The 22,448-nt window shown below is 37.2% G+C and overlaps 1 protein-coding gene across 1 annotated transcript in view; it reads left to right on the top strand.

Annotated features, from left to right (window-relative positions):
• PPFIA2 (PTPRF interacting protein alpha 2) overlaps nucleotides 1-22,448 on the top strand; it is a 509,230-nt gene that overhangs the window by 295,847 nt on the left and 190,935 nt on the right. Inside the window, exons 4-5 of the mRNA XM_052641133.1 lie at nucleotides 6,655-6,756; nucleotides 19,005-19,169. Coding sequence (XP_052497093.1) covers nucleotides 6,655-6,756; nucleotides 19,005-19,169 — 267 coding nt within the window. The remainder of the gene's footprint in view (nucleotides 1-6,654; nucleotides 6,757-19,004; nucleotides 19,170-22,448) is intronic.

Raw genomic sequence — 22,448 nt, 5'->3', positions numbered from 1 at the left:
GGTAATGCCATCCAACCATCTCGTCCTCTGTCATCTCCTTCTCCTCCTGCCTTCCATCTTTCCCAGCATCAAGGTCTTTTCAAATGAATCAGCTCTTTGCATAAGGTAGCATGTTATAAATGATCAAGTTCTAACAATCTCAGAAAAAAGAAAAGACTTAATTATACTTTTTAAAAAGTGTTTTTGGTATTAAAGCCAGAATTTAGGAAATGAACTATTCACTTATCATTGCAAGGATTTACTGAATATGTGCAATTTGTCCAAAATTCTGCTGAGTTATAAAGCTATAAAAATAAACAAGGTAACAACATTGTTTTAAAGGATCATGCTGTTAATTTGGAGGAGATGAACAAATAATTCAATCATTATGAAAAATACAGTAACTGCATTGCTAGATCTTGAACAAGCTATGATAGATCATTAACAAGTCAAGCAGCTACTTTACAGATATGTCAGTTAGTCAGAGAGGATAGAGAAAAGTATTATTGGTAAAGAAAATAGTATGTGAAAGAAGTAGAAAATAAGAGAGATGAGAAAATCTATAGGTAGAGATAGAAACAGGGAGGAAAAATCTTTGGTAGAGGCAGAAGATAGACCTGCTAAGAGGAAGGTACTAGACAGCAAGAGTTACAGGTTAGTCAACAATGCCTCTAAGCACGTAAACCAGTATTACCTCCTGTGTGGCACTTTGGTGATGGGTTTTGAGTGCTTATCAGTGATGAAAGCTTCTGACAGGCCTGAAATGTGAATTCCGACAGATCCATGAGGTCAAGTGCAACAACTATGCCTAAGTTATTTCCATATTTTCAGCACCTGACACTGGGTCTGGTATGTGTAGTTCAGTTCAGTCGCTCAGTCATGTCCGACTCTTTGCAACTGCATGGACTGCAGCATGGGACAGGCTTCCCTGTCCATCACCAACTCCCGGAGCTTGCTCAAACTGGTGTCCATTGAGTCAGTGATGCCATCCAGTCATCTCATCCCTCTGTCCTCTCCTTCTTCTCCTGCCTTCAATCTTTCCCAGCATCAGGGTCTTTTCTAATGAGTAAGCTCTTCGCATCAGGTGGCCAAAGTGTTAGAGTTTCAGCTTTAGCATCAGTCCTTCCAGTGAATATTCAGGACTGATTTCCTTTAGGATGTACTGGTTGGATCTCCTTGCAGTCCAAGGAACTCTCGAGTCTCCTCCAATGCCACAGTTCAAAAGCATCAATTCTTCAGCATTCAGCTTTCTTTAAGGTCCAAATCTCACTCATGTCTACATGCACAATAAATGTTATATGTGTGGATGGAGAGTTAGAGGGATGATATGTTTATATCAATCATTGTATTGAAAAATTTGATGATTTTCCATTTTCAGTGGGAAAGAAGCAGTGTTGCAGAAATTAGAATTTTGTAATCAAGGTGAATTATTTTTAGCTGTGTGACCTTGAACAAATTATTCATCCATGCTAAGCTTCAATATTCTCATCTGAAAAATAGGAATGAGATGAAGTAATTCATATAAAATACTAAGTTCAGCATGAAGTGGCTCTTGCTCAAAATGGTAGTTTCTATTTTTCAATGAAAAAGAAAGCTAATTAATGGAGACAGGGTCATGTTTTGGATGGTTTGGATTTTAAAAGTTAAAAATATATTTAAATTTGATGTGCTTAAAAGTAGGAAGCTCTGAAAAGTTTTGTGGGATTGAGGAAAGTATAACTTTTCAAAGGCTGCTGCTGCTGCTGCTGCTGCTAAGTCGCTTCAGTCGTGTCCGGCTCTGTGCCACCCCATAGACGGCAATCCACGAGGCTTCCCCATCCCTGGGATTCTCTAGGCAAGAACACTGGAGTGGGTTGCCATTTCCTTCTCCAGTGCATGAAAGTGAAAAGTGAAAGTGAAGACACTCAGTCATATCCGACTCTTAGTGACCCCATGGACTGTAGCCTACCAGGCTCCTCTGTCAATGGGATTTTCCAGGCAAGAGTACTGGAGTGAGTTGCCATTGCCTTCTCCATTTCAAAGACTAAAGAAGGGCAAATTAGAAGGGGAGAGAATGTGGTCAGGAGAGGGAAAAAAACAAACAAACAGTCTATTGTAGTCATCCAGTGTGAAACAGCTTGTCTGAATTCAGAACCCAGCTATACCATGACTAAGTGTCCAACTTTGCAAATTGTATTCACTTAGCTAGGCCTCAAGTGTTTTTTGGTTTTTTTTTTTTTTAAGATATTATATTCATAGAGTAGTTTAGGGTCGTAGCACAATTCAAAGGAAGGTGCAGAGGTTTCCCATGTACCCTCTACCCCTACATATGTGTGATCTCCACCATTAATTACATCACACATCAGAGTGGTACATCTGCTACAGCTGATCAATCTACATTGACACAACTTTATTACTGCTGGTCCCTAGTTTGGGTGTTGTATGTTTATAGGTTTGGACAAATGTTTAATTACATGTATAGGTCATCAAGGAAGAAGGCAATGGCAACCCACTCCAGTACTCTTGCCTGGCAAATCCCATGGATGGAGGAGCCTGGTGGGCTGCAGTCCATGGGGTCACTAAGAGTCAGACACGACTGAGCAACTTCTCTTTCACTTTTCACTTTCATGCATTGGAGAAGGAAATGACAACCCACTCCAGTGTTCTTGCCTGCAGAATCCCAGGGATGGGGGAGCCTGGTGGGCTGCCATCTATGGGGTCGCACAGAGCCAGACACGACTGAAGCAACTTAGCAGCAGCAGCAGCATAGGTCATCAAATACCACACAAAGCTTTTTCATTTCCCTAAAAATCCTCTGTCCGCTGTCTATTCATCCCTTCCACACCTGCAACCCCGGTGGCAACCATTCATCTTCTTACTATTCCCGTAATTTTATTTTTTAAGAATGTTATACAGTTGGAATCATACATATAGTAGCCTTTTTCAGATTGACTGCTTTCATTTACTAGTATACATTGAAGGTCTCTCCATGTTTTTTCCTAGTTTGATAGCTCATTTCTTTTCAGCGCTGGATAATACTCCCTTGTCTAAGGGTGCTACTGTTTATTTATCCCTTCACCTACTGAGAGGCATCTTGATTGCTTCCAAGTCTTAGCAACTATGCATGGAGCTGCTATAAACGGTGTATACAGGTTTTTGTGTGGACATAGTTTCCAACTTCTTTGGAGTGAGATTTCTTTGGAATGAGATACCATGGAGTGAGATTTGCTGAACTGTATGGTAAGCATTTAGCTTTGTTTAGCAAGATTTTAGTATCACCTTACAGAGTTTCATTAGGATTAATGAGATAATCAATATAAATTGCTTGGCAGAGTACCTGGCATATGGTAAGGGCTCACTCAATGTTAATTACCTCTGTTATTATTATTAATGTTATCTAGGAAAAGTTGCCAATCCAATACTCTTGCCTGGGAAATCCCATGGACAGAGAAGCCTGGTGGGCTGCAGTCCATGGGGTCGCTAAGAGTCAGACATGACTGAGCGACTTCACTTTCACTTTTCACTTTCATGCATGGGAGAAGGAAATGGCAACCCACTCCAGGGTTCTTGCCTGGAGAATCCCAGGGACGGGGGAGCCTGGTGGGCTTCCACCTATGGGGTCGCACAGAGTCGGACATGACTGACGCAACTTAGCAGCAGCAGCAGCAGCAGGAAAAGTTGATTTTAAAAAGTCAGTTCATGTGACAGTATGGATGGCGAAGTTGGTACAGAATAGAGAAATGTCAGAGAAAAAGTGTGAAAACATTTGATGATTAACTCCATACAAGACAGTTATGAAGACATCTCTTCAGTCCTAGATTTTCAGGATGTTCTTGTCTCACACTCGTAACCCTGCGTGGAAGAAATATGCCACTTCCTAGATCCCACACTCCCTGTGGACTAATTAAGAAGGATCATATCAGGTAATTATGAGTAATGGTTATGTAATTCTCCAGATAAAGAAGAGGATTGCTGAATGTACTCCAACTCTGAACCATACATCCATGCCAGGTCAAAATGGTATAGTGGAAAAGCACTGGAAGTCCAGTCTGGAGAGCTGTATTCACAATATAACTCACTATGGGTCATGAGCTTTGTGAACTTGAACTTTTATCTTGGTAATTCAGTTTCCTCAGCCGTGAAATGGAAATGAGACTCCCCCACTAGTTATGGAGAGAGTAAAATAGGATAATGAATGAGAAAATAGTGCCTGGAGTTTGAGAGAAAGTTAATAAATATAAGACTGATCTTAATACATGGAGTCACTAAATAGCTTATTCAGAGCCAGTGCCACGACAGTAAATTAAAAATGCAAAGGCGTCTGTCACCAGTAACATCTTGACTAATATCTGTCACTGGTTATGAACACATGATTGTTTCCATGAATTTATAGATTCACATTTTCTTTTATTCACTAGGCATAAAAGCAGATTTATTCTAGAGAGTTTTGATGATAAAATACATAGCAGAAAGCCAAAAAAACAAAACTCACTTATAATTTTACCATCTGGAGATAAGAAATGTTAAAATTATAAATTATTTTCTTCTGACCTTTTTTCTTTCTGAAAATAGTAAGTTAAACCTCTAGAAAGACAATCCAGATATATGTTTCACTTAAAAAATGGTAGGATATTAAATTTACAGATTTGATTAATATTTTGTCTTACGATATTCATAAGTATGCATGTGTTCATGCTAAGTCCCTCCAGTCATGTCCGACTCTTTGCAACCCTCTGGACTGTAGCCCTCCAGGGTTCTCTGTCCATGGGATTCTCCAGGCAAGAATACTGGAGTGGGTTGCCTTGCCCTTCTCAAGGGAATCTTCCTGGCCCAGGGACTGAACTCACGTCTCTTCTCTCTCCTGTATTGGCTGGCAAGTTCTTTACCACTAGCGCCATCTGGGAAGCCCTATTCGTGAATATAGGATTAATTTTAAAAAGCAGTACAGGATCTTTGTTACTCTCTTTTCTCCATCAAAACTATGCAGTTTATATGAAGAAAATTTTGTTTTCTATGCAAGTGCTTTTGTTTTCTACTTGTTGTTAATTTCCATTCTCTGCTTGAATACTATATTCAGATAATATCAACATTTAAGCAGGCAGCAATCAGAGGAGAAAACATTTATCTGTAATGCCAGCCAAATGAAACAATGAACTCTTTCATCTTGATTCTAAACTCTAAGTGTCTGCTCCGAGGTTTTTGAAGTATCCACTTGGTTTGAAGCCACTCAGAGAATCAGCAAAATAAGTGGTTGAAGCAGGCAAAAATATAAACCCTAAGCCTTTCCCAGCTTTGCATAAACATCATATTCATTTACTTTTTACTAAATTTGCCTTTGTGAAGGTTAGGTTAACCAAACCTGTCTCTCCATTTTTGTTTTTTTCTTTTTGATATTCTGACAGTGCTTTTCCAGTCTAGTGCCAAATTTTCCCAAATACCTAACACATTTGACAGCCATCAGTTTTATTAAAGAACCACTGTGAAGAATTTAATAATAATATGGATATGTTAAAATTACTTAAAAATATGTATTTGTAAGTTGGAGTAACAGAATAGTTCAATAGGTGTTTTTGCCTTTTTAAACATTCTTTCTTGTGTCTAAACACACCACCTAATGGTAGAAATACCCACATTATTTAATCTCTGATCCCATTTTGGGGAAGGAAGCTATTGACAATTACTCAAAAGTGTCATTTGTAATGGAGAAAGGATTACTCCAGAATATGTTATTGTTGTTTAGTTGCTAAAATGTGTCCAACTCTTTTGTGACCCATGGACTGTACCCCACCAGACTCCTCTGTCTAGGGATTCCCCAGGCAAGAATACTGGCTTGGGTTGCCATTTCCTTCTCCCGGGCATGTTCCTGATCCAGGGATTGAACCCCCATCTCCTGCTTCTCAGCCTTTGCCACTGAGTCAGTCACCTGGGAAGTCCTCCAGAATATATTACCTGTGTTCTCTTATTGAAAATAAGTACTAATTGAGCACCCATTATGTCTTAGACACTAAGACTTTGGCAGTGAAGTCAGTTGAAGTCCCAGTTCACATGGAGCTTACCTCTCAGAATGAAAAACTGAGAAATACATAAATTAATAGGAGAATCTTAGATAAGGTTATCAAGTCTTAGATGCATTTATGATTTTGTATTATTTTGTAGGATACAGGTGTATTCTCTTTCTTCATCCTATTTAATAAGTAAACTTCTTAATCTCTAAATAGTATGTTTAAGAATTGTAGCTTGGTGTTGATGGTGGCTGTTTTTTCCTTATGATGTAGCACACTCAGTCTAAACTTTGTGATATGGAGTGAGAATGTAAGGTCTTCAGAGTTGTTCACAAAATTAGCAAAGTTTAAATTATTCTATATTATCAATATGTTATCATACTAATGTTAAATTCAATATGCTATATCTGATACATTCTGAAATATATTTTATACTCTCATCTGAACAGTGTATTATAATAATATGTGTATGTTAAGTATCATGGACTAGCATTTGTTCAATGTTGGGATGAGGCTGATTTAATGACAGCAATGTATGTATACATAACAGCAATGTATAGTCAAATAGGCCATTTTTTTCTATTCTTTGCACTCAAAAGTTTATATTTTGATGTTTTTTTTTTCCTTCCTGCTGGAATACATTTTTTAGGAATCTGGTATATGTCTTCAATTTTTTTTTTAATTCCCTTTTCAGGAATTTGCTGCTCTGACAAAAGAATTAAATGCTTGCAGGGAACAACTTTTAGAAAAGGAAGAAGAAATTTCTGAACTTAAAGCTGAAAGAAACAACACAAGAGTAAGTATAAAACTGCCTCTACTTGGAAGTAATTCCATAGTTCAGTGTCTTATCTCTAATATTCATAAAAATAGAAGACTTTAAAAACTTCAGGAAGACTTCAAGCAGACACCAACTCATGGTCTGTCACTTAGAGTAAAAGAGAATATATTACAAAACTCAGAACAGGAAGACCAGAACCCTAAATTATAGCCTTGCGTGCTAAATCATGGTGTTGCCTTAAAAAATGTTAGTGTTTCTTCTGACCTTTGTTTTTTTGACTTTAAAAGGAAGAGTGGCATTTCAATAGTGAGTTCCAGGCTGTTTTGCAATGGAGTAGGTGGGTCATGCTTCAGAGACCGGGAGTGGGTAAGATGGCAGGGTCATAGGCATGAAAGGGGAGCATGATTTTGCCTCAGGGTACTATGAGGGAATGGCCTGACATTCATCCTCACCTCACCCCAGAAAAACAATAATTTTTTAAAAAGATGTTAAAAATGTAAAATCACTGAAAGAGGACTCTCCTAATTAAAAGAGGCATACCTTTTCTATTTTAGAAGCTCATGAAGGAGACTTCCAGTTATGATATTTTTATTTCATGAACCTGATGGAAATGACAGTATTCTGCTCTTGATAACCCATGTGTTTGTTTAATCACATGACTTGCTATCATCAGAGGTACCTTATTTTCTAGTTCAGAAGAAAAATTTACTAAATTTTGGACTGTGTAAACTGTCATATTACTCATCAATGAAAGAAGTTTTTCTAGTAAAGTAATGTAAAGTAAAACCACTTTGGTGTGACTGTAGTTCAATTTCAATATGAAGTAAGTGAAAATATTTGAAGTGTTAAGAGCTCTGGCAGATTAATACTGAGAGAGTAAGGTATGTTAATTGTGTATTCATTGTATGCTCGGTCTTAGATAGTAATAAAAAAATGACAACTCAATATTGTAAGACAAAACATAAATAAAGCTGGAAAACATTTTTTCTACCTTTCTAAAAGCAATGATGTGGAGGATTTTTGCTGTTGATTACATCAAGGGAACCAGATTTGCGAAGCCTTCCTTGTGCAAACCATTGCTTTACATATAACAACTTAGTTACATAATCACCTCCCCCACCACCTCAAAAATATCCAGGTCTAAAAATCAGAAAATCTTTTCTCTTCCCCCATAATGCCCTATTCAGTTCAGTTCAGTCGCTCACTCATGTCCGACTCTTTGCAACCCCATGAATCACAGCACGCCAGGCCTCCCTGTCCTCACCAACTCCCAGAGTTCACTCAAACTCATGTCCATTGAGTCAGTGATGCCATCCAGCCGTCTCATCCTCTGCCATCCCCTTCTCCTCCTGCCCTCAATCCCTCCCAGCATCAGAGTCTCTCCAATGAGTTAACTCTTCGCATGAGGTGGCCAAAGTACTGGAGTTTCGATGTCCTATTAAATGTTGCTAAATATAAGATTTTTAAATGGATAAAACATCTATTTCTGCTTTATTGACTATGCCAAAGCCTTTGACTGTGTGGATCACAATAAACTGTGGAAAATTCTGAGAGAGATGGGAATAACAGACCACCTGCCTCTTGAGAAATCTGTATGCAGGTCAGGAAGCAACAGTTAGAACTGGACATGGAACAGCAGACTGGTTCCAAATAGGAAAAGGAGTACGTCAAGGCTGTATATTGTCATCCTGCTTATTTAACTTATGTGCAGAGCACATCATGAGAAACGTTGGACTGCAAGAAACACAAGCTGGAATCAAGATTGCCAGGAGAAATATCAATAACCTCAGATATGCAGATGATACCACCCTTACGGCAGAAAATGAGGAGAAACTGAAGAGCTTCTTGATGAAAGTGAAAAAGGAGAGTGAAAAAGTTGGCTTAAAACTCAACATTCAGAAAACTAAGATCATGGCATCTGGTCCCATCACTTCATGGGAAATAGATGGGAAAACAGTGGAAACAGTGTCAGACTTTATTTTTTGGGGACTGCAGATGGTGACTGCAGCCATGAAATTAAAAGACGCTTACTCTTTGGAAGAAAAGTTATGACCAACCTAGATAACATATTCAAAAGCAGAAACATTACTTTGCTGACTAAGGTCCATCTAGTTAAGGCTATGGTTTTTCCAGTAGTCATGTATGGATGTGAGAGTTGGACTGTGAAGAAAGCTGAGCACTGAAGAATTGATGCTTTTGAATTGTGGTGTTGGAGAAGACTCTTGAGAGTCCCTTGGACTGCAAGGAGATCCAACCAGTCCATTCTGAAGGAGATCAACCCTGGGATTTCTTTGGAAGGAATGATGCTAAAGCTGAAACTCCAGTACTTTGGCTACCTCATGCGAAGAGTTGACTCATTGGAAAAGACTCTGATGCTGGGAGGGATTAGGGGCAGGAGGAGAAGGGGACGACAGAGGATGAGATGGCTGGATGGCATTACTGACTCAATGGACATGAATCTGAGTGAACTCCAGGAGTTGGTGATGGACAGGGAGGCCTAGCGTGCTGCAATTCATGGGGTCGCAAAGAGTCAGACACGACTGAGCAACTGAACTGAACTGAACTGAACATATTAATTAAAGGTGAAATGTCTTTCTCGGTGTTTTACGTCTTTCACTCACATTATCCTTACAGCAACCCTATTGTCCCCATTTAACGGATAAGAAAACTAACACAGTAACTTACCCCAACACACAACTTGTAAGTGACACACCCAGAGAGTCCGCTCTGTGGCTTAATCAATGGCTGTATATTTTTAAAAGCATATTCCTGTTACTCACAAGTAATGTGTGACCTAAGGGATTATCTCTAGGTAGGAGCAGACTTTTCAATTTCTTGTAATTCAGTCCCAATCTGTTTAGTAATCTATTTTCTATCAGTTGTGTAGAAAGTAATGTGCTCGGTATTTTTTCTGATGTCACAGGTAAAAGCTGTGGCCATTTATCATTTTGTCACTACAGATAAACCTGATCCTTGCCCCCAAAATAAAAGTGTACAAGGAAAAAATCAAAGTAATGACTAGAGTTGCTCTTAAACCCAACTGCCGCAAGTAATTACATTGAGAAAATCCAAATAAAGTCATGTTAATGTTATTCATGATTGTACAAAAATAAAAACTTCAAAAATTGTAGTGCATATTTGCAGAAACATTAAAAAATCTTTATTGTTTAATATTTCCACACTAAAAAGAATGTAGAAAAAATGATGAAACAAAATTTGTTGTTCCTAAAACTTCTCTAACCATACCCATGCAAGTTGTATTTGTAGAAAACATCATTCCTGCCATTATTCCAACATATTGAAATCCACTGCTGAAAATTACCATAGTTTTACAGAATTATTTGAATTAATGAAAGGGTGAGGTGAAAATATAAATATTTATATAGTTATTGTTTCTTAATATAAGAGTAGAAAAGTTTTGTCGTTTCACTTTTGCTGTTTGTTGTTTCAACTGTTCTGGTACCTGAAGAGCTCAGAGATGACTTATTAACAATGTTTTAGAACGCAGTTATTGTGTGACTTGGAAAGAGAAGTTAGGGTTTCAAGAACTAGTCTCAATGTTAGTCATGAATAATGACACTATAATTTCATTTCACAGGTCATAAACTAAAAAAAAGACAATTATCCTTAGTTCGAATTAAAGACTGAGTTTGAAACATTCCTTACTATGCCCTTAATTTTGTTTTGAGCCAAAAGAATTATATTAAATGAATGTTCAAATACAATCAGACACTAAAGAAAAGCTTTCCATTTTTTTTTTAATTTTTATTTTTACTTTATTTTACTTTACAATACTGTATTGGTTTTGCCATACATTGACATGAACAGTCTTGATAAGCCTGTCTGTACAAGTTAAAATCCCTCTAAAGTTATTTCCTTGAGGAGTAGAAAGTACAATCCAATTGAGAAAAGGAAGACCCTAGTAGTTAAAAGCAGGTAAAATATGTGTGTTTGGGTTCATGTATATTTTTTATGAAGTGCTACAATGGGACATGACAAATACCAGAGTGAGTAAGGTGCAACGTGTGTTCTCCCTACAGCTATTCAATGTGCGACTCAAATGTGTGTAAAACGCATTGTCGTTTAGTCACGAGGTCATGTCCAACCCTTTTGTGACCCTATAGATCATAGCCCACCGGACTCCTCTGTTCATGGGATTTCTCAGGCAAGAATGCTGGAGTGGGTTGCCATTTCCTTCTCTAAGGAACTCTTTTCTTAATGTGAAAAGAAAACAAGATCCTGTAGGGTATCTAAGCCATGTTTGAGAGTAAAGGATACTAAGTGGACTGATTAAGAAAGCAATCCATTTGAATGTTTTCATTTTCTGATGTTACTATTGTGTTATTTGACCGTATTACAGAGGCCAAATTAGTTTACAGGGCAGAATACATTTCTACTTGAATACTGTATGTGATTGAAGATACTTGCACACAAGGTGATATTGTAGAAAGACTTATAGCTTTAGGAATTTAGCTTGAAAATTCTCAGTGAGGCAATATGTGTCTATGGATATAGGATTTGATATGTTTATGTATATACATATTTAGGCTCTGGGCATTTAAAGTGAATTCCAACATAAATTAATAGCCACTCACATAGTCCCTCCAGTCCTTTGAGTGTATACCAAAGGGTGCCTTCTGCAAGATTCATTAAACATTAACGTTTTGTTTCTAGCAAAGGTGTACAAATCAGTAGACTGTTAGTGGCATCTTAGGTAAGTTCCTTTTTATTTGTAATAAGTTTTCATTTGAAGCTTAAAAGCCATAGATACCTTCTAGATTAGAACATTTTTTGGCCACATTCTCCAAGATAGATAATTTACATGCATTATTACTTCAGTTCAACAAGTATTAAGCATCTATTATAAAGGATATTTTTCTAGGCATGAAAGAGTGTTCAGAATAGTTAAACTGTCAAACCCCTAAAGAGTCTGGTTTATATCACTAAAAACATAGCTGTTTTTGTTATTACATGGATGAGAGTTCCCAATTGCACAAAACAGTACAGTTTGCTATTTTAATCAAGAAGGCTTTAATTAAAGCCTATGAGAAATGTCTAAACTGAGCTTACATGCACAATTTCTAGGACCACATTTCTTAGCTTTGTGTTTTTCTTCCATCCGAAGTCCCAGAGACACGCAGCCTCTGCTAATACCTGTGCCAGCAAAATGGATGCCCCTTGCCCAGTTCGTGTCCTCACCTGACTCCCCTCAGAATCTCTCCTGTGCAGGGGGCCGGCTCTTAAGTCACATGTCTGCCACCTGGTGGCGAACATGCCTGAGAAGTGTTTCTTGGATTGTCCATTGGAATGATAGCATTCAGAATGTGGGGGCCTATCAAACATGGAAGATATATTCAGAAGATTGGGGGCAACCTGAGATGTCAGTCTGCATTACCACCCAGATTTTATCATGCTTGTTTTCGTATTAAAATTCCAAAAAGCAGCAATACTGATATGTATCTACCCAACAATACAAATAGACTTCTTAGACAAAAATAAAATCTCCTATTCACAAAAAAGATTCATAATATCTTGTTACTGTATTCAGCCACATGCATATGGTTCTTCAGTGCACAGTTATGCTCTCATTAAATATCAATATTATCCTAATATTTTGTAACCTATGGACTACTTAGGTATTCATCAGAATCAACATCAATTCAGTTCAGTTCAGTCGCTCAGTTATGTCTGACTCTTTGCAACTCCATGGACTGCAGCACTCCAGGCTTCCCTGTCCATCACCAACTCCCGGAGCTTACTCAAACTCATGTCCATTGAGTTGGTGATGCCATCCTACCATCTCATCCTCTGTCATCCGCTTCTCCTGCTGCCTCAATCTTTCCCAGCATCAGGGTCTTTTCAAATGAGTCAGTTCTTCACAGCAGGTGGCCAAAGTATTAGAATTTCAGCTTCAAAATCAGTCCTTTCAATGAATATTCAGGGCTGATTTCCTTTAGGATGGACTGGTTGGATCTCCTTGCAGTCCAAGGGACTCTCAAGAGTCTTCTCCAACACCACAGTTCAAAAGCATCAATTCTTCAGCGCTCAGCTTTCTTTATAGTCCCACTCTTAAATCCATACATGACTACTGGAAAAACCATAGCTTTGACTAGACAGACCTTTGTTGGCAAAGTAATGTCTTTGCTATTTAATATGCTGTCTAGGTTGGTCATAACTTTTCTTCCAAGGAGTAAGCGTCTTTTAATTTCATGGCTGCAATCACCATCTGCAGTGATTTTGGAGCCCCCCCAAAATAAAGTCAACCACTATTTCCACTGTTTCTCCATCTATTTGCCATGAAGTGATGGGACCAGATTTCAAGATCTTAGTTTTCTGAATGTTGAGTTTTAAGCCAACTTTTTCACTCTTCTCTTTCACTTTCATCAACAGGCCCTTTAGTTCTTCTTTGCTTTCTGCCATAACGGTGGTGTCATCTGCATATCTGAGGTTATTGATATTTCTCCCAGCAGTCTTGATTCCAGCTTGTGCTTCATCTAGTCCAGCATTTCTCATGATGTACTCTGCATAGAAGTTAAATAAGCAGGGTGACAATATACAGCCTTGAAGTACTCCTTTTCCTATTTGGAACCAGTCTGTTGTTCCATGTCCAGTCTAACTGTTGCTTCCTGACCTGCATACAGATTTCTCAAGAGGTGGGTCAAGTAGTCTGGTATTCCAATCTTTTTCAGAATTTTTCACAGTTTATTGTGATCCACACAGTCAAAGGCTTTGGCATAGTCAATAAAGCAGAAATAGATGTTTTTCTGGAACTCTCTTGCTTTTTTGATGAATGTAAAATAGAATAAAAAGTAAAAACATAACAAGAAAGTGGGAAAATAATTTAATATATGCTGTGTATATGATACAATAAATAGAAAGATCTTGTTTTCTCCAACTGGTCACAAAGTCCTATTAGCAAATATAAATTCCAATTCTAAACCTTGATTCCTAGACCTATGTATATAGACCCATACATATCCTGAGAAAAACTGAACCTTGCTTTCATCACTAATTCTGAGTGTATACTTACTACAGAAAGAGAACATCCCCGCCTAGCAATGTGTTGTTTCTCAGCTTAAATCAACATAGATTCTTCCTTGGATGACTTAATCATTCTTTAGGATTAGCAGCTTCTGAACAAAGGGATAGCATGGTAAAACCAGGGCTGAGAGCATCAGTCAATTACATTAGCCCTTTCACTGTATGGTTTTTTTCTTTAGGAGGTGGTGTTAAAATAGTGTTGTGTATGATAATAGGATTGTCAGCAAAAATCTAATAAGATGGCGTTACTGGTAGGAGCATAGCCATTAGAGAAGGCAAATCTGTATTCAGAAAAAAGTGTTTATTACAGTAACGAAAAAACAGCTGCTTTTTCGATGGGAGGATTTGACTTAATCTGCTTGCTTCAAGACGAATGGTTGGTTTCCAAGTATATTGTATTCAGAGGTTCAAGGCTGATGGCTACAGCAAATAACTGGGCTATTGTTCTGGAGTAGTAGCCTATCAACCCTAACGATGAGAAGCCCATTTTGTCAGGCCAATGAATAAGTCCTATCCCTGAAACCAAGGTCACTATTTTATGCCCACTGAGCAAATGCTGTGGTGGTCGAACAAATAGGCCAATATCCACAGGATGAATCATTATGTCTACCAGATTATTGAAAAGCTTTACACCAGTGAGCACCAAAAATGTAGTTTTGGCTTAGAGCTAATAACCAAAGAAATGTTTGCATTCTCTTTTCCTTAGGGAAGATTTTCTGATTATCTATTGCTTCAAAACAGACCACCCCAAAATGTAATCACACAAGCAATGTTTTACTACACTCACAGCTCTATGGGTCAAAGATTCAGAAGGGGCACGGGTATGACAGCCCTTTTCTGCTCCATAAGTTTTGAGCTCTCAGCTGGGATGAGTTGAGGTCTGTGAGCTTCCCAGGTGACTCAGTGGTAAAGAATCTGCCGGCTGATGCAAGAGATGCAGGAGACACAGTTTCAGTCCCTGAATCTGAAAGATGCCCTGGAGAAGGAAATGAAAACCCACTCCAGTATTCCTACCTAAGAAACCCCATGGATAGAGAAGCCTGGCAGACTATAGCCCATGGGATTGTAAAGAGTTGGACACGATTGAGCACACACGCAGTGACTGGTAAATGATTTATTTTTTTATCTGAAAAAGCAAAAAATACCTATATATAGTGTTAGTCATTTTCCACGGTGAAAATACTCCCTCTGTTGCTGATTTCAAACTACCAACATGCTGTCACTGAATGCAGAGTTGGGGAAAAATGCACAGTAGTGAACCATTATATAATATTTCTATTATTCAAATACAATTGAACTAAACGACCCCGTGGACATCGGTAATAGTAAAATGTAGTAAGATAATTAGGAAGTGATATATTTTGAATGGTTACTGTTTTTAAAAGATATTTAATTATTTGTCGTTGTTCAGTTTCTAAGTCATGCCTGATTCTTAGTGACCCCATGAACTGCAGCACGCCAGGCCTTCCTGTCCTTCACTATCTCCTGGAGTTTGCTCAGACTCATGTCCATTGAGTCATAAGCTTACATAATTTAAGCTTTAACTAACTGTGGTTAACCACAAGCTCACAAGATTTCTGAAAATTATCCTTTTCCATAAGATGGTATGGGCCAACTTTAGCCTATGGTCTTCAAGTGGTGACTCAAATATCTGGAGATTGAAAGGTCTACTTGTGAGATGACTTCTTTGCTCTTGTGTCTGGCACCTAGGCTGGAGTGACTGAAAGACAGACAGGTTTAATTGGGACTTTACATGTGAGAACCCCCATAGGAGCTCTATGGCACAGTGGTCTCAGAGTAGTGAGTTTTTATGCAGTGGCTCCAGGGCCTAAGAGCAAATGTTCCAGTGAACTAGCTGAAAACTGCATTGCCTCTTAGGACCTAGACTCAAAAGTCACAAATTGTAATTTTCACTGTATAGCACAGGTTGGTCAGAACAGTCACAGGCCTCTACAGATTCCAGAGGAGGGAACATAGGCTTTGTTTTGCAAGGTAACTGTTCTAAGTGAAGTTATCCATGGTCATCCAGACAAATGAGACGTAACTTACCAGTAAAGCATGGCAGCTCATTGGAGTTTGGGGGCTAAGAGTATTTTCTAAATTTCCTTTTTCTAATTCTTGGGGGTGCCTTTTTATTTTCAGAGTAGTTCCAAGGTTTCTGAATAAGATATCTGGTAAGGCTCTGAATTCATCATACATTGTAATTCAGTGACCTCTCCTAGATCAGGCTCTTTCTCTTTTTTTCTATTTTGTCTTGGGACCTCAATAAGAGGCTCTTCTGAGCAGCCACAGCAACTTCTGGGTTCTCTGAGCATTGACCTAAATCTTAAAACCTTATGCTAGTCATTTTATTTCTTTTAACTCTTCAATGCAGTTCAAAGCAGCCAGCTTGCCTCATTGTCCTTATATTCTTCCTGCCCTTCAGATTGTCCCTGTGACTCAGTCCATCAAAGCCTTACTTTTAGAGACACCTCATTTCAGGAAAACTCAGGTGGTCATTTAACTATCCATGAATCATAGAAGATAATGTTCCTTCTTTTGATGTTAATCTAATTATTGGTTTGTCAAATCTATCTGGGTCAATATCCCAGATTCCCATTTGTCTGAGGAGTTTTTACTTATAGACATAGGTCTTACACACTACTGTTTTAATCAGGGTTCATTTATTCATTCAACAAAAATTTGTGCACATCTATTATGTGCCAATCTTCTAGGCACTAAGAGATATGGCAATGGACAAAATAGGGAAAATATTAATAAATAAAAATACTTCCTTTCCTCATGGACCTTACATTGTTTTTTGAGAGACAGACTTAAACAAGGTGAATGTGTGAAATAAATGGTGAGTTAGATATAGACAAATGCCGAGAAGGGAAAACTAATATCAATTAAAGTTGGAGAAATAGGCAGAGCTCTATAACTTAAGTGAAACAGCTTGGATTTAAGCAGTGCACACATCTATAGATGTGTCTATAGAATCTATATAATACAGGGGAAAAGAATACCATGATTATACTAAGAGGTTGGTAAATAAAAGCTCTTTGAAAATAATGGTTATATCATCTTTATACTGAAGAACTTTAAATATTATTTTGATGCTTAAATATGATTCCTACTCACTGATCTATATACTTTAGGATCTCAGATATTTGTGTTTTTTGTGTTAATAATAGGCAAAGTTTTCTGACACACTGAACTATAATTAATGACGGTGAATACAGAAAAATTAACTTATTAAGAACTGAGAAACATGACACTAATATGTGACACAAATTAATAGTCGTATTGCGGAAAAACTAACATTTTCACTATAGTATGAGCTTTAGGAAAACTCTTGAAAGATAACAGTTTTTCTTTACATCGTTCCAACTCAGTATCTTATATCTGCTTTTTCCTTTATTGTTTCAGTAATCCTGCTTGTTTTGCCTAGGCACCATTTGTTAGCCTATGCTTTCACTAGCCTTCTGAAAATCTTTTCTCCTTACTAGTCATATGTTGTTCAGTTCAGTTCAGTTACTCAGTCGTGTCTGACTCTGTGACCCCATGGACTGCAGCACGCCAGGCCTCCCTGTCCATCACTAACCCCCAGAGTTCACCCAAACTCATGTCCATTGTGTCAGTGGTGCCATCCACATCTTATCCTCTGTCATCCCCTTCTCTTCCTGCCTTCAGTTTTTCCCATCATCAGGGTCTTTCCCAATGAGTCTGTTCTTCCCATCAGGTGGCCAAAGTATTAGAGTTTCAGCTTCAGCATCAGTCTTTCCAATGAATATTCAGGACTGATCTCCTTTAGGATGGACCAATTGGATCTCCTTGCAGTCCAAGGGACTCTCAAGTCTTCTCCAACACCACACTTCTTCACTAGCAAAATTTTAATAAATAACTGATAACAGTTTTTTCTTTTTTTCATCTATCTTTGCTTTTAGTTGCAGAACTGCCTTATAAAATAAAGGTGAAACTCCAATTCATAAAACATTTAAAAGCAAAATTTATTTGGGAAAAGTCAGAGCATAAAGTCTGTGACAGAATGAAACATTGTTCACAGGACTTGCCCCTAATCTCTATCGTGGCACCAGAGACTACTCTGGGTGAATGTACATTCCAGAGTAGATAGTTTAATAATTATGTCCTTTAATCTCTTTTCCCAAAATGACTATTGCTGATCTCAATTACTATATTCCAGTTGGCTGCATGTATTTTTCTATTATGTAATCCAAGAATTTAATTGTGAATAAAATCATTAGTGTTACCACATTAATTACTATGCTATGCTAAGTCGCTTCAGTCGTGTCCAACTCTGTGCGACACCAGAGACGGCAGCCCACTAGGCTCCTCTGTCCCTGGGATTCCCAGGCAAGAATACTGGAGTGGGTTGCCACTTCCTTTTCCAGTGCATGAAAGTGAAAAGTGAAAGTGAAGTCCCTCAGTCGTGCCTGACTCTTAGCGACCCCATGGACTGCAGCCTACCAGGCTCCTCCGTCCATGGGATTTTCCAGGCAAGAGTACTGGAGGGGGGTGCCATTGCCTTCTCCAATTAATTACTATAGCAACATGTGATTGTCATTATAATCAAGTTTAAAGCAACATGAAGTTTATGCTCATTTCCTTCAACTTAAAAAATTTTAATTATCAGATATAAGTGAAATTAATTTTGACTTTGAATTCTATTTTCTAACAAAGTCATCATTGTATAACATTTTTCAATAGTTACCCTATTTATTGGGTCTTCCCCTGTGACTCAACTGGTAAAGAATCCACCTTCAAAGCAGGAGATCTGGGTTCAGTCCCTGGATTGGGAAGATCCCCTGTAGAAGGGAAAGGCTACCCATTCCAATATTCTGGCCTGGAGAATTCCATGGACTGTATAATCCATGGGTTCACAAAGAGTTGGACACAACTAAGCAACTTTCACTTTCACATATGGTATCTTCTAGTTCTCCTCAACTTAAACTGAAATTATTAAATCTTAAAAAAGAATGCATATAACTCACATTATATTTTAAATTTAATAAATTGTTATGTGATAGAAATGCAATTTACTTTTAGTATATTTTTGAACCCTGATTTATGAACTCAGGTTTGTGTTTCACTGATGCTACCTGTAGTATAATGTCATGTTATCGTTAGATAATATATAAATCTGCAGTCTGCTAAACTAGAAATCACCTCTGTGCATTAGTGACCTGTATTCATAAGGCAATTACATTTTCTGTTAAACCCAATAGCTATTACTGGAGCATTTGGAGTGCCTTGTGTCACGACATGAAAGGTCACTAAGAATGACGGTGGTGAAGCGTCAAGCCCAGTCACCCTCGGGAGTGTCCAGCGAAGTTGAGGTTCTCAAGGCGCTGAAATCTTTATTTGAGCACCACAAGGCCTTGGATGAAAAGGTATAGTACTGTGAAAGGACTGTTACAATTTGATATGTCAATTATAACTTCAATAAAGCTGAGATTAAAAATCAAACAACTGGAAAAAAGGTATAGTATTGCCAAAAGATTTCAAGCTTAACTATGATTTTGTCATCATCATCAAGCTCCTTGTCCTCATCCATGACTCAGTTGACTGCTGTGGTCAGTCAGTTCAGAGGAACATATTTGAGTTATGGGAAAAAATCACTCAAAAAATGCAACTGGACTATTTCATGTATGTTATTAATATTCATAACCACATTCTTTTTTTTAATACCACTGAATCTATGGCTTATTAAGACTCCTGTTATGACACACTATAGTCCTAGTCTAGATGGCCATTTGAAATTTAATATTGTCATTTAGCCTTTCTTTCTTTGTCCCTTTCTCTCTCTTATTCTCTCCCCACCCCAGAGTCTCTCTCCTCCCTGCCTCTCTGAAGTGTGTTGCCATATAGAAGACTACTAGCTGACAGTGAAACATCTGAAGATGTAAATTGGATGTACTTTAACCTTTAGAGATTTATATTAGAAGTTTACGGTTTTATTTGGGGGATTTCTAATAGCTTAGTACTGAACACACATTTTTAAGAGTCTCCACCTGAGGCAGCATAAGGTATTAGTAGCAAAATCTACTTTCGGTCTTTTTTAAAGTAACTGTAAGTTCTCTTAACTGTTACTCAGATAATTTCTATGGACATTAATAAGCCAATATGATGATAATCTTTGGCGGTTAGTAAGGCTTATGACATGATTTCAATTTTGTAAAATTTCAAAGATGAAATTTTTAAAATTAATAAGGCTTTAGGATTTTCTAGAGTGGGAATTGGGGCACTTCATTGTAAAGTATCTGACAAGTTCTGAGCACTAAAATCCAAACTAGGGATTATTACTCAGCTATATATAGATTTTGAGCATACAGATACGTTTGCTCTATTTAATATTTATATCCATACATATTTTTATCATCAGTCTTTCAGATGTTCTTAGAGCAGGGGATTTTGTGCATGTATAAGGATAACTACAATTCTGTCTTCAAGATTATTAATAAGAAACTGTATCTTATTTTTAATTTTAGTATGAGAGGCAACTAGTTTATGAATAATTTTGAATAAAACACAAATGGATATTATATAAAAATCCCTATCTATAATATCAACTAATATCAAATAGTAATTTAATATATTTAATGTTTACTTTCTTATTAGATTTCTTTTCTTATTATAAAACTGCATTAATAAGAATTAGCAAGACTGTATGTTTATAGAATAGCTATTATGTGTTAGACTCCTTCACATATATTTGGCACACTTTCTTTACAAGTAAGGAGTTCATAGCGCTGGAGTTCACATGTCAATAACAGGCTATGTGAAGCAAAGGTATATACAATGTGATATGGAGTCACAGGAAAAGTTGCAACTACTGTGCTTGAAGAAGTGATAAGAACGTCAAGAATGTCTTCACAGAGGGGGTGACATTTGATCTGGGTATTAAAATGTGTAAGGGTTGTGAGGCAGAGAAGTAAAGATACTCTAAGCAATATACTCAATATGTGAACTAACCAAGAGCTTTGAAAAGAGCATGGCCTATTCAGAGAAAATCTAACAGTTTCAAGTGACTTGAATGAGGGTCTAGAGAGTGAATAAATTTGGCTGTTCCCCAGATGTCCCACATCACTTAAGTGAGGGATGCTCTTATGAAAAAAATGAATAGAAGGCAATAAACAAAACAATACTTCATACAAATATGTGTACATTTAAGAAGAAAATGGTTGTTGTACAACTTAGGATCTAAAAATAATTTAGTACGTATTAAAGATCAGTGAGCTCAGCATAAGCTATTTCACACTGTGACCGTAGGAACTGTAATATGGTTTAGTAACCCACCAGAAGTACCCTGGATGTTGCTAAATTCAAGGGCAACTGAACTGATTATCAACTAAGTAATAACAAATAGCCTAAAGGAAAAGTATTATGAGCTTGAACTTTAGAGTTAGACTGAACTAGACAAGTGTCTTAAGTTCTCTAAGCTGTTTTCTCTTCTTTTGAATGAAGAGAATAATAATACCTACCCTACCTAGTAGAGTTGTCTGACATGTAAAGCTCCTAGCCAGTACTTAGTAAATGACAAATGCTCGGTAAATGTTAATGAATGTTATTATTAATGATAAATTTCAGCACTTGACAAAAATTACAAACTACATAAAGATATTAGTATCACTGTTAATTCACATGCTTATTTAAATTAGCATTTCATTTAATTATTGAGGGGTTGACATGTGCCTAAGCATCTTCATAAAAAATTTTCCTAACTATGAATAGCTCACAGTTTCTTGTGGAGATCAGGAGAAGTGAGGAGAGACTCATATAAACAAGTACTTACAATATTCTATTTTAAGTGCTATGGTTATTAACATAAAACATATATGAAAGATCAGAAGAAGATGTAATTAAAAACTTTGCCACAGAAGGTTTAGAACACAAGAAGAGCTAAATAAAAAACAAAAACTGAGCATAACTCTGGACAATTGCAATGACTGGCAGTCTTCATTATTAATGTCCTCATTTATATATTCACTGAGCTATAGGGTAGAATACACACCAATTAGCTAAGACCAGCAGTGATTTTGACATAGTTCTCCAGTATGTTTACCAATTTTGTGGGCTAGAGGAAATGAAAAATGTATGTCTTTTAAATATAGTACTCTAAAGTCTAAATGTGATCTGATTAGTGTTGCATATTTTGAGATTAATTTACATTTCGACTATTTCATATTGCTCTTCTCATCAACCAAGATTCTTAGATTTTTATCCGAATACCCATATTTTATATCTAGTATTTTAGGAAGTGGTGCATAAAACTTTACAATCATCCCTGTTAAATGTCAAGAACATCTACTAAGATTTCTGTTGAAATCTGCGTTCAGCGTATCAACCGTCCTCCTCATTTTCATGCCTCTGGAATATTTGCTTGTTTGCATCTTCCTAAGCACTCACAGAAAAAAGTATTTCCCAAGTCAAATCAGCAAAGATTTCCTTCTAATTGTTCAGTTATTAATCAATATGTTTCATGCCTTTTTATGAACAATTGGATATTTGTCTAACAGCATTGGTACCTGGCAGGCAATCTGGCGTACTTAAATATCATGAAGGATCTTGTGTAATTACATTTGATATCAAATATCCATTTATGCATGTATTATTAATTTTCAGATTTTAAACATAATGAAGTATAATGAAAATATCAATGAAATTAATAT

The sequence above is a fragment of the Budorcas taxicolor genome, chromosome 5 (assembly GCF_023091745.1).
Source record: "Budorcas taxicolor isolate Tak-1 chromosome 5, Takin1.1, whole genome shotgun sequence".
NCBI classification, from domain to species: Eukaryota; Metazoa; Chordata; class Mammalia; order Artiodactyla; family Bovidae; genus Budorcas; species Budorcas taxicolor.
This window is presented reverse-complemented; position numbering and strand designations above follow the sequence as displayed.